This window comes from Arvicola amphibius, chromosome 11 (assembly GCF_903992535.2).
Source record: "Arvicola amphibius chromosome 11, mArvAmp1.2, whole genome shotgun sequence".
NCBI classification, from domain to species: domain Eukaryota; kingdom Metazoa; phylum Chordata; class Mammalia; order Rodentia; family Cricetidae; genus Arvicola; species Arvicola amphibius.
The window spans coordinates 39,754,455-39,768,154 of NC_052057.2; the positions used below are offsets into that span (position 1 = coordinate 39,754,455).

The 13,700-nt window shown below is 41.2% G+C and overlaps 1 protein-coding gene across 1 annotated transcript in view; it reads right to left on the bottom strand.

Moving 5' to 3' along the window:
• The window catches only part of LOC119826011 (EGF-like and EMI domain-containing protein 1), a 576,796-nt gene that overhangs the window by 93,883 nt on the left and 469,213 nt on the right, over positions 1–13,700 (bottom strand). Inside the window, exon 6 of the mRNA XM_038347058.2 lies at positions 1,346–1,468. Coding sequence (XP_038202986.2) covers positions 1,346–1,468 — 123 coding nt within the window. The remainder of the gene's footprint in view (positions 1–1,345; positions 1,469–13,700) is intronic.

The window sequence follows — 13,700 nt, forward strand, 5'->3', positions numbered from 1 at the left end:
AGCCCCTGTTGCTCCTGCACAGCTGTGGGTTGGGCTGTAGTTTGAGGGGATGCTAGTAGCACATGACCTAGGATTGGAAATGCCATTGATCTTGCAGAAACAAGAAGATGATTCCATTTAGTAAATGTGCTGGGGCCACTGACCTGCCCCAAGAGGTTTTTGTGACCACCACCATGCTGATCCAAGTTCCTAGCTGTTAGGGTCTGCCTTCTATTTGTGCCTTCATCTGACTTTGAAAAGGGTCCCCTCTTCCCTCTTGCCCCTCTCTGTTTGTTCTTTCTCATTTTCACAGCCTGCTTGCTCCCATCAAGAGCAGATCATGACAAAAGCATCCTTGTCTGCTTGCTGATCTCCTCTCACACCTGCCAGGAAGGGCAGAAGGCATATGTGCTCCCACGCTACTTCACATTGTAAAATACTTTGTAAGCTACTAATAATAACAGTTAGGTAAGGATGGAATGGTTAATAAAACTTATATAAACAAAGAAAGTAATAAAACTGTCCTATACCAGGTGCTAAGTTGTTAATACAATAATTACTTTAAACAGGGGCCTGAGATAAAACCAGAAAGTATCGTTATGTCAGGAGAAAATCTTCAACTCGCTGAAAAATAAAAAACACTTTTATTTAGACTATTTCAGAGAAAACAAGGAGTCTTGATAGTCATATGAGGAAAAGGGTTCTTAAAACTCTATTTCTTTCTTTTCATTTCCAAAAGTAGCATTTACTTATTTCAGGAAATCCATAATCTTGAAATCATGTAAATGAATAGATGAATGATCATTTTACTGCTCCAAAATTACATTTAAGTGCATTTTGTGGCAGAATGAATATGCTATAACCTATATTAAATATGTGTAGTCTCAAGTGCACTTGGGTTACTTCAAGTTCTTTGGAATATAATCTATTATAATTTTGTTGATGTCTGAGTTTCAGTCTTGAATTTATTTCCGACTACAGTTCTACATGAGATCACCATACCTAGTAATTATCATGGCTTAAGTTACTCCATCATTTTAGTTTGGTGTCATACTTGCTTGTATAAGTAATAAATAACAAAAATATACTCCACTCAATATGCCAAAAATTATACAGTATAGAAATGATCACATATGTGGAGAATCAAGTTATGCTTGTAAATCTTAATTTCTGCACTTCTTTCTCCATCTTTGTCTATCTTTTAAAAGCAAAATGCCTTTTGTATTCTAGAAGGTAGAACTGAACTCGAATGCCGTCAGCTTCTACAGATATTTTTTATAACAGAAAAATCTTTCTCCTCTGCCCCTCGCACGGGCAGGTCGATTTTCATTGAAAATGGCTGCTGCTGGCTCTAATATTTACTCACTTATGCAGGTGCGTTCGTCAGCATGGCGTCTGTACCCTGTATCACACACGCAGTGGAAGGTGCCCAGAGCGTTAATGCAGCGCTGCTGGCAGCCTCCGTTCACCACGGCACATTCGTCGATGTCTGGAGGAGGAAGACAGATGGCCAGGATTACAATGTCACTCCAATGTCAACTTCAGAGAAGTGGCACAAATATTGCTCTGATTCACAGTATGTGTTATATTGTACAAGAGCACCATCTCTGTTACCACAAATCTATGCTTGTTTGATCCATTTTGCTCCACCTTGTAAACAACAAAATAAAGATAGAAATGTTATTGAGAGGTTTTTTGTTGTTGTTGTTATTTCTTTTATTTTAGAACAGCAACCATGAGCATTGCGATTGTCTCACAATTTTCTGTTCCTCATGCACTGGCTAATTAGACAGATCCGGGATAAAGATATTTCTATGGGGAAGGAAAACTGGAGGAGAGAATCACAGTGAGATACTCTCTCTGGAGAAGCACACACTGGTAGATAAACACCTATTCTTGGTCTGACAGCGCTGAATAAAGCCAGTAATGGAGTTAAGACCTTGAGTCTCCTTCTCTTGTGCTACAATAGACATCAGAGCAAAGACAGATGACTCAAATGAAACCATGGCTTAGCGTTCTTAGAAAAACAGCAATACATTGCTTCCCACTAACTTAGCTTCGTGTTCAAGAGGCTGTTACCTAAAACAGTGTGTTTGAATAAAACACTGGTTATTAACTTTTAGAATAAAATAGAAAATAGTCAAGAAAAATTTACAATTACCTACCTTTTATTATCAGTAATAAATACTACCAAGATGCACAAATATAACATTGATTTCTCACTAAAAAGAGATTTCATTTCCCAACACTTACACTTTATTGTGCCTCAAGCAAACACTACTTCCATATTTAAAATTACAAGACAACAAATTTTAGGTTGTCTATGAATTTAAAAAAAAAGCTTCTAAACTTTCTTATTTGATGATTTGTATAAGTGGAAATGAGGGGTGAGTGTGATAGCAAATGCCTGTAATCCCAGAGGTCTAGATTGTAAAGCAAGAGAAACCTAAATTCCAGTTAATCTAGGCTATAAAACTGGGAGGGAAGAAAGAAAGGAGGGGACAGGAAGGGGGCAGGGAGGGAGGCAGAGAAGGGAGTAGGAACGGGAGCAGGGATGCTGCAGAGAGGGGGCAGGGAGGGGGCAGGGAGGAGCAAAGAAGGGGGTAGGCAGGGGGCAGGGAGGCAGCAGGCAGGCTGCAGAGAGGGGCAGGGAGGGGGCAGGAAAGGGGGCAGGGAGCAGGGCAGGGAGGAGGAAGAGAAGGGGCAGGGAGGGGGCAGGAAAGGGGGCAGGGAGCAGGGCAGGGAGGAGGAAGAGAAGGGGCAGGGAGGGGAAGGGCGAGGGTGAAGGCAACATCCTTCTGAAAGCTTCACAGTTAGTAACAGCTATCTCCTGACTTGAGGTGTGGATTTTGGGGGAGGGGGGAGTTAGACTCTTATTGTCCTTAAACTGAAACCTTCTGGAAAAGATATTTTATGGGAATAGTCTTTACTAAAGTATGAGTCACTCATTGGAAAGTTCATTTTCCCATAAGGAACACAGAAAGCTACGACATCTCTACATATCTCTATGTCAAAACTACAGGATTGGTGAGGAATATTTGACCAAAAGTAGCAAAAGGGTTTGCATTTGCCATGCATTGATTTTTGTCTTTTCTCAGATAAAAGTGGCAGTATATTTTCCAGAAATTGGCATATCTTTTGAAAAATAAAATATTTTGGATGAAGTCCTAATATTCTGAAAGTAAATTCTATTTCAGTGATAAGAATTGCCAATGTGACAAAATCTAAGAATTTTTATTGCACTCTGAGTCTGTGGTAACCTAGTCTGTGGGTCTTTTTCATATAAAATAATGTTAAATCAGAATTCTCTATTTGTTGCCTATTCTTTGTGCAGGGATTTGATATCTATACAGGTTATGTTTTCATCTTTTGTCTTTGGAATATTATTCTGCAGAGTTGAGATATAATTCTGAATCTTAACTGTCAAACTCTAGATTAGACATCCTTCCCAGGTCTTTTATTTTGGACATATAAATAACACTCTTAATTTCCAAGCATAGTATACTTTACATGATAAATGACATTCATATCATATCATATCATATCATATCATATCATTCATATCATGAATCACACAGCAACATTTTGTATGTGTATATATAAACTGAAAAATGTCTTAAAATATGTGAAAAGGCATAAATTATGTCTTCTTGTGTGGGCAGACAGGTGAATTCCATGACAGAATGGATCTTCCTTTGATGACATAGAGCGTTAGACAATTCTCCTAAAGCTTTGTTTTTATTTTATGTCTCTGTGTGTATTGCCTGTATGTATGTCTCTGGCTCATGAGCATGCAGTGCCCACAGAAGACAACATCACGTCCTCTAGAACTGGAGCTACAGATGGCTGTGAGCCTCTATGTGGGTGCTAGGAACAGAAACACAGTCCTCTGCTCTTAACTGCTGAGCCATCTCTGCAGGCCCTAGACAAACCTGTTTAACCATATCTTTGGGGCTCAAGCTTGTTATAAGAGAGAAAGCCACATAGATGCTACTTGTGTATAAAAAATGTAACTTTAAAATAAAGTTTACTCTGATAACTGCCCTCTCATGACTCACAAAGTTTTAATACTTTCTCATCAAAGACTTAGTGCATCTTTTTTTTTCAGTCACTGACTATGCTCCCAAGATATAATGGTACAGACTTGACAATGAACTTTCTCTACAAAAGCTTTGGAATGTTGATATTCTTAGTCAGCCTGTAACTATGCACTCTGGTGTCTATACACATGTGCATGTATGCATACAACACACACACACACATACTATCAAACTGCCTCTGTTCTTTGAGTGAGATAGTCAGGTAGTCTTGGGGAAAATATTCTTTTTTTTTCTTCCAAGGTTTTCTTTTATATTGATATTAGTGAGCTCTACACATTTCTCTGCTCCCCTTCTACCCTCTCCCATGGTCACCCTGCCCCCAATTTACTCAAGAGATCTTGTCTTTTTCTACTTCACATGTAGACTGGATCAATGTAAGTCTCTCTTAGGGTCCTCATTGTTGTCTAGGTTCTCTGGGATTGTGAATTGTAGGCTGGTTTCCTTTGCTTTATGTCTAAAAGTCACTTATGAGTGAGTATATACGATATTTGTCTTTCTGGATCTGGGTTACCTCACTCAATGTGATGTTTTCTAGATTCTTCTATTTGCCTGCAAATTTCAAGAGGTCATTTTTTTCTGCTGTGTAATACTCCATTGTGTAAATGTACCACATTTTCTTTATCCATTCTTCAGTCGAGTGGTATTTAAGTTGTTTCCATGTTTTGGCTATGACAAACAATGCTTCTATGAACATAGTTGAGCACACATCCTTGTGGTAAGATTCAGCATCCTTTAGGTATATACCTAAAGTGGTATTGCTGGGTCTTGGGATAAGGTTGTTCCTTAATTTTCTGAAAAATCACCACATTGATATCCAAAGTGGCAGCACCAATTTGCACTCCCACCAGCAGTGCAGGAGTGTTCCTTTTACCCCACTTCCTCTCCATCATAAATTGTCATCAATGTTTTTTATCTTGGCCATTCTTACAGGTGTAAGATGGAATCTCAGAGATGTTTTGATTTGCATTTCTCTGAAGGCTAAAGTTGTTGAGCATTTCCTTAAGTATCTTTCAGCCATTTTAGATTCCTCTGTTGAGAGTTCTCTGTTTAGGTCTGTACTTCATTTTTTTTCTTTTTCTTTTTTTGTTTTTTTTTTTTCGAGACAGGGTTTCCCTGTAGTTTCTAGAGCCTGTCCCGGAACTAGCTCTTGTAGACCAGGCTGGCCTCGAACTCAGAGATCCTCCTGCCTCTGCCTCCCAAGTGCTGGGATTAAAGGCGTGCGCCACCACCGCCCGGCCCTGTACTTCATTTTTATTGGATTATTTGTTCTTTTGATGGCCAATATCTTGAGTTCTTTGTATATTTTGGAGATCAGCCCTCTGTCCGATGTGGGGTTGGCGAAGATCTTTTCCCATTCTGTAGGCTGTTGTTTTGTCTTGTTGACCATGTCCTTTGCTTTACAAAAGCTTTTCAGTTTCAGGAGGTCCCATTTATTAATTGTTTCCCTCAGTGTCTGTGCTGCTGGAGTTATATTTAGGAAGTGGTCTCCTATGCCAATGTATTCAAGTGTACTTCCCACTTTCTCTTCTATGAGGTTCAGTGTGATTGGCTTTATTTTGAGGTCTTTGATTCATTTGGACCTGAGTTTTATAAATGGTGATAGATATGGATCTATTTTCATTCTTCTACATGTTGATATTCAGTTATGCCAGCACCATTTGTTAAATATGCTTTCTTTTTTTCCATTTTATACTTTTTGTTTCTTTGACAAAAATCAGGTGTTCATAGGTGTGGATAAATATCTGGATCTTCTATTTTCTTCCATTGGTCCTCCTCTCTGTTCTTATGTCAATACCAGGCTGTTTTCAGTACTGTAGCTCTGTAGTAGAATTTTAAGTCAGGGATTGTGATGCCTCCAGATGTTCCTTTATCGTACAGGATTGTTTGGGCTATCCTGGGTTTTTTGCTTTTCTATATGAAGTTGAGTACCATTCTTTGAAGGTCTGTGAAAAATTTTGCTGAAAAATATTCTACTGCTGGCACTGATCAGGGGGTCATACTTGCTACTGGAGACCACTTACTCATCCATAAAACAGGGTGATAAGGGCGTTCATGTGTACCATGCTATGGTTTATTGTTTCATTTTAACTTGTTTATGCTCGTCATCCTGGAACAGATGACTAATTCTTGACATCATTGTAGATACCAAATGACAGGTCATTTTGCGTCATTATCTACTGGAGTTAACAACATAAAAACATGAGGTGAGACCTTGGGACAGGAGAGGAAAGCAACAGAATTCAGAGGGGGGACTGTTTGGCTTGATGTAAGAAGCAGGGGCAAAGTGAGAACTGCCAGGAAGTGCTGGGCATTCAAAATGGCAGTAAATGCAACATATTCATTTAGATATGCCGGGCTAGACAACAGGGTTTGAACATGAAATAAAGTTGAAAAACAAACCCCAAACCTCCTTTCTTTAGTTAGATAGTAATGTGCTCCTTGTCTTTATTTACCACGGTCTAGGGCAGGTTGAAACACAGCCACCTGTGTTCACACAGCAGCCAAGCAAACTTATTAAAAGTTAAAAATTTGATCATTTGTGAAGGGCCACCAAACACTTAAGATATTGGGTTGACTTTTTCCTTTATTATCCTCTTTTAGAAGATAGTAACTTTGCTGGCTGTTCCGACATTGTTAAATCAGTAGTTCTCAAACCTGCCCGCACATTAGAGCCACTTGGCACATATTTAAAAATGCTGATGCCAAGGTTCCAACTTTAGTCTGATCTAATCAGTCTCCTTATTAGGTCTGGGAAAGAAAACAGTGTTAGGGTGCACTCTACGTGGTTCTAATGTGCAGCCTGAGCCAGGATCACCCGTTGCAGTTAAGGCTTTAATTACCCAGTGAAGTTCTTAAAGGTGGATGCTGGTTCTCTGGCTCTGGGGCTTTGAGTTGAGATCCTGGTATACAAGTAGCCCCAAGGCGACTGGAAGCGATTGGCATTGGGGTCAGAAGGAGCATGCATACAGGTAATCCTGTTCAGCCCTGCATTTCAGGAGGATCATTGGTGTGAAGGTCTGAATCAATCACACAGTAGCTTAACCAAGTCAACCAAGTCAATCCAAATATTTAAATCAATACTTCAATAAAATCCCAGGCATGCGGATGTGTGTATACATGTATACTTACATGTACAGACACATACTATAATAATGAAAATTAACAGGTATTCTATCACTATGAAACCTACAGAAACTGACTTCTAAAACTGTTCATAATAACCCCTTTGATAATAATATCACAGAAATGTCAGCGTTGTTTCTCACAAAACCAATCCGCTCCTGTAAAATAGAAAGGAAACTTAGATCTTTCCTCCTGGAGTGTGTCTGATTCAGGATGAATGTGAGCTGAGCTGGCAGGATGCCAGGCCCTCATGCTGCGGCTACCACAAGTGAGTTTCCCTCCCTCCAGACTCTGCCCAACAGAGTTAAAAACCAGAAATGTCAATATTACATTAAAATGTTATTATCAAGTGTACTTCATGTGAAGAAACAATTTCTCACAAAACTCTCCGAGTTCTGTCTTCACATCGGATGCCTACATAAAGCCTTGCCCTTAGAATTGAAACTCGAGGATACTGCTGGGAACAATGATGAAGTCATTAGAAATTTTTTTTCAGTATTATCACTGCGATATGGACCCTGGATAGCATACTGTAAGAGACTGTCAAAAACAATCAGCTCTGTCTGTTGTTTTTCTTCTAATATCCTTTCTGCTGGATTTACCCTCCAAACTATTTCCCCAGATGGTCACAAAACATAATAGCTTAAAAGAATTCGCATTATTATCCGATGTGCTTTGCACATGAAAGCTCTCTGAGAGAACAATGGCCCACTTTTGTCACTGCACAATCGAAACTGTTTCATGTCATTTCTTTTTTGTTTAGATTTTGCGAACATTTACCTAAGAACCAAAGTAAAACAAATTAGTCCTCCATTTGCCCCATAATACACTATTCTCAGAAACTTATTGATTGAAACTAAGCAGTGCCGGGGCTGGTGAGGGAAAACTGCCCTCTTCCCTCTCCCTTGCTACCTGTAGCAGGAAAGAGAGCTGGCCCTGCCCCTCACTAACTCTAGCAAACAGAAGGATGGATGGACCCAGCATCCCACCTGGACAGAACACTAGAGCAGACTCAGTTGTTGGGGCTGTGGTGAGCCAGACCTTAGAGTGTGAGAGCAGGAGAACCGACTCACCCATCCCCCATACCCTCTGTAGCAGTCCTAAAAGAATGCCCTGAATCTTGCCTGTCTGCACAAAACAGTGGAACTGGCCCTGATGGTGTAAATGTGAGTGGGCTGGACTGGGAACCTGAGAGCAATAGGACCCGCCACTCCCATTGCTGCAGGCTACTTTGGATCAAGCAGCTGAGGCAGGGCTGGGTGGTGACCATGAGGGAAACCTGGTGGGCTGACCAACCCAGCTACCACCCAGGCCCAGAACCAGGGCTATGGCTTGGCCCACCCCAGCATTCACCGCACCTATGAACTGTTGGAGCACGTGAGGGTGACAAACCTATAGATCCAAAACAGCAGAATCTCCAGGGCATAGGACAACAACAAGATATCCAAGAGGAACCGCTGTGAGAGCCCATTGGTGGTGGGTATGGCAGAAGCCAGAGGCCTCAAACTAGACCAATGAATGACTGGTAGCGATGAAACTGAACGGACTGAGGGGTAAACTGTGACTCAGTGAGGCACACTACAGCTTCCACAGTGAGAGTCTTCTTCTTTTCTGTGTGTATTTGTTTGGTTGATTTTTAGTTTTTCTTTTAAATTTTGTTTTGTCCTTCTTTGGCGGGGCAGGGTGGATGCACGGGCAGAGGGAAGAAGCGAGAGCATGGGGAATTAAGTGGTATCGAGATGCTTGAGGTGAAATCCACAGAATCAACAAAAGTTGAGAGGGAAAAAATCTTTTAAAAAAGAAGAAGGAAAGAAAATAAGCAATGCTGGGACTGAAGAGATGGCTCAGTAGTGAAGAGCACTTGCAGCTCTTGCAGAGACCAGTATTTGGTTCCCAGCACCCATTCTGGGTGACTCACGATAGCCTGTAACCCCAGTTCCAAAGAACCTAGTCTTCAGCACCCCTCACACATGCCATACACTCACAGACACACAGACACATAAATGAAAATAAAAACACAGCTTTTGATTTAAGCTGAAGGAAGTGTTGCCTTTGCTCTGCAGACTGCTTTCTGGAGATGTTGGGAGCGGATAGTGAAGGGCATGTTCTCCGCTGGACTCATGGCTAATCAGTGGTGGTCACTCCATAGAGCAAAAGCACTTTTGCTTGCAAATCTTCAGTGTGTGATAGGCTGAACCAGCATTGCACAAACTCTGTAAGTATTCATGTCGTGGATTTTGAAGAACTGGACCCATTGTCTCTGTTTCTTTTTTTCACCTTTGTAAGAGATTCAAAAAGTTCTTAATATTAGGGTGTGTATGTGCAGGGAGGGGCACATGTTACAACATACATGTGAGGGTCAGAGCACACGTGTGCAGCTGCTTCTCTGCTTCTACCCTTACATAGATTCAAGAGACCAAAAAGCAGTTTGGTGGGGTTGCCAAGGCAGGGCCTTTACCCATCAAGCCATCTCTCCAGCCAAGATACTCCTTTATTTTATTCCCAAGTACCTTAAAAAAAAACCCAGGGGCACTGTTGGGCTCATATCCAAAGGACTCTGTATCTTATTAGAGAGATATTTGTTCATCCATGTGTGTGGCATATCATTTTAGCTAGTCAAAGATGTGTTGCATTTGTTTATGCTGCAGAATATCACTTTAACTGTGTAAATATGTATTACATTTATTTTTGCTGGAATTGTTTAGTTATGAAAAGATGTATTGCTATTTCCCCTTCCTGCCCAAAGCACCTTATTGATTGATAAAAAGCTGAATGGTCAATAGCTAGGCAGGAGAGAGATAGGCAGGGCTGGTGGGCAGAGAGAATATGTAAGAAAAGGAGAAATCTAGGCAAAGGAGGAGTGAGGAGAGAACAGAAAAGAACAAGAAGGGAGAATGAGGGAGATAGAGAGGGAGATGCAGAAGGCCAGTCAGGCAGGCACCAGCCAGCAGACACAGAGTAGGACACAAAGAAAGAAAGATAAAAACCTCTGAATAAAGGTGACATTAGTGTAACTTGATCTTTCTGTGGGGTTCCTAACAGTCAAATGAGGATTTATTCCTAGTGCATGAACTGGCTTTTTGGAGACCATTCCCAATACTGGGATACCTTGTTTAGCTTTAATGCGTGGGGGGGGACGACGACCTGGTCCTGTCTCAATGTAGTTTTCCCAGACTTTGTTGACTCCCCAAGGAAAGCCTTACCCCCTCTAAATAGTGGATGGAGGTGGGACTGGGCGAGGAGGGGGATGGCAGAAGGGAAGGGGGGACTGGGGTTGATATGTAAAATGAAAAAATTAGATTAAAAAACTGAATAGCTTCATGTGTGATACTGTCAGCATGAAGCTCAGTGTATAGGCTAGAAATCCTGCTACATACATATTCTCCTGCTTGGTAAGTTTTAATTTTCAGAAATGAGCTAATTTTTCAGTAGCCATTTTGTATGAATCAGGCTACAGTAAAGATGTAACCGGTGGGTGGGACACCACTAAATGACTTGGAGAGAACCAGAGACAGCCTGTGGCGGTTTGAATGGAAGTAGCCTCCATAGGTGCACATGATTGAGTGCTTGAGTCCCAGTTAGAAGAACTGTTTGGGAAGGATCAGGAAGTGTGGCACTGTTGGAGTAGATGTGGGATGTCACTGGGAGTGGACTCTGAGGCCTCCAAAACCCTACACTAGGCCCAGTGTCTTGCTCTCTGCTTGCTGTCCAAAGATAAAGGTGTAAAGCTCTCAACTACTCTTTGAGCGTGCCTTTTTGCTTCCCAGCAAGATGGCCATGAGCTAGGTCCCTAAAAGCTTAAGCAAGCACCAAATTAAGTGTTTTCTTTTGTAGGAGCTGCCTTGGTCATGATGTCTGTTCACAGAAACAGAAACCCTAACTAAGACAGAATCTAAAGCCATCTCTACCTCCAACTGCTCAGTTCAGGGTTCAATGACCCTTTTGACTCTTTGAACACTTGGCATGTATTATTCTGTTGCTTATAAAGGAAAGTACCTTGAAACACACATGCTGTAAAGTGACTCAGCAGGAAGGAGTCGCCAGTTCAAACACAGCGCCTACAGTTAAAAAGATGTGTTGTCTTTCTGCTCATGAAGATGGCTCACAGAGGTTGATCAAGGGCACACGATTTGCACTTACTCCTTATTTATTAGAAAAATTGTATTTCATCTAGACTTATGATGCACAGGATTGGTGTCACACATATGAGTGACAGGAAATAGATACGGGGATCTTGAGCTAGATGCCAAGTCAGGCTAGATAATGAATTTGAGCCTATTCTGGGTATCAGAACAAAATCTTGTTTAGATAGAGATAGAGAATGATAGATAGATGATAGATAGATAGATACATATACATAGATACATAGATAACATTTTAATGAACTTGAGTATTTGTATTAAGCTTGACTCATCTTGTATAACAAGGGCTATGAATTTATCAGACTATTTGTACAAAGTCTACATATATGGTCATGCTGCCTACATGAAGAGCTTTCTTCTCGCCCCACGCCCATGGTTCTCCCGAGCTCCCACCTGAGCTCCTTTCTCTTCACGTTCCTTTCCTTGTCTCTTGTTACTACAAGCCATGGCAGTAGCTTGTTGCTCAGATCCACACAATTATGAATGCTGATGATAAAAGAAGAAACGCTGGTAATTTTAAGGATACTGTTAACTTTCTCTTTCCCAACATTTCTATAAAGAAGGTTACTCATTTCCTAGTCAGAATATTCACCAAGAAATCAATGCAGGATATCTCAGGGAAAAAAAATGCAACAATTTAGGAAAGACAGGAGTGAGATCTTTCAGAAATTTAAGAGTATACAAAGGAGTGAAGTTCACAGAGGATTTGTTACTTTGTGCTAAGAGCAGAAGAGTTTGGGCTTTCATAGAAAACGCAATTAGTTCGTTCTGTGTAAAGTAAGTGTTAAAGTAGAAAACGATTATGTTAGAAACGGTACTGAAACTTGACCCTGGTGGTACTTGGAGGGCTTTTTATGACACACTTAGAGATAATGGCCTCACTCCATACACAATGTGCAATGGCAAAGGGAAGGATAGAGAAGTGGAAAGCTGAACCCGGAGTTTTCAGTCAGTCACTAATGTCAAAATATATATGAACATTACAAAGAGCTGACCTAAACTACTACTACTCATAGAAAGATCTAGGCTGATAAGAAAAATAGACTTAAAAAAGAAATAAATGTGACTTAGTTGTTAAGTGGATTTGATGGAAGGGAGTGAGTTAAGGTCAATTGCCTTGAGCGATTGGATGGATGGTTATGGCAGTCGCTGAAATAGCACAATAAGAAAACTTTCGATATTAAAGGAATAGCTCAGTTTTGAACACAAGTGATTTGATGGGCAAGTGAGGTGGGGAGTTGAGGATATCTACTAGGCATCTAAGGATATGGAAAAAGATTATGAGACAATAAGGAACTGAATTCCCCAGCTACCATATATTGACTGAATAGGCTTTGGGAATCCATCCTTGACAGTTACTATCACCTACATACATTCTAATTCTAAATCTCATTGTAGCAGACTTATTTTCATTACATGTCAAATCTATTTCTTCCTCGTCTTCACTGTCATGCTACTTCTTTAACCTTTATGGATGATTGGAATGTCCTTATAAATTCTTCCACATATTTTCTTCCTAATGCATCATACTGATATTTTGAAAATAATAAAGAAAAAGGGATAGACTCCTGCATGCTGTGCCTCTGCTGTCAGTTCTGTGCTTCCAATCTCATCTACCTTCTCTTACCTGTGGCGGCCGCACTTACATTTCGCCATTACAAGATGGCGCCGAGGGCTAAAGTAAACAAGTATGTGGCGCGAACTTTTCGCGCCACATCTGCCTAGCAACAGGTTTCCACCAATCCTTTTCTGCCACGTCACCTAATCAGTAGACACGCCCCGTCCTCCTGTATATAAGCCGCCACCCAGCCCGGCTCGGGGCCCCCTGCTTCCAGCTCTCCCTCAACCAAGCAGCGCTTCATTAAAGTGTGATCAGAGAAGAATCCTGTGTCAGTGGTGATCTTTCCCCGCTGGTCGGGGCTCGCTCGCCGTAGCTGGTGCCGAAACCCGGGAACTTCGGCGGATACACACGGGGGGGCCGAAGAGGATTCAGAACTCTACACACGAAGCGGTCGGCGCCGGTAAGTATCCTCAGGTATGCTTCTTGGAGGAATTAGTCCTTTGTGGTTTGCATTAGCAGTGGTTGTTTTTGCTGTAGTGGTTTATGCCTTTTGCATTTTTATCCGTTGTCATAGACCAGGAGAGGAGTGTCGCTGCTGCAACATCTAAAGTGAAAGTAAGTCCGTGGCAGATAATGCGATTTTTCTGCCCTTTTGTAAGCCTCTTGTAGAAAAGTAAGCAAAGATGGGCAATGATCAGTCTGTCTCCAGTGCATGCGATTTTGTAGATCCCATACAGCGGTTACTACAGGAGAGAGGATTGAAAATCTCGAAATCCACCATAAAGGTGATTGTCG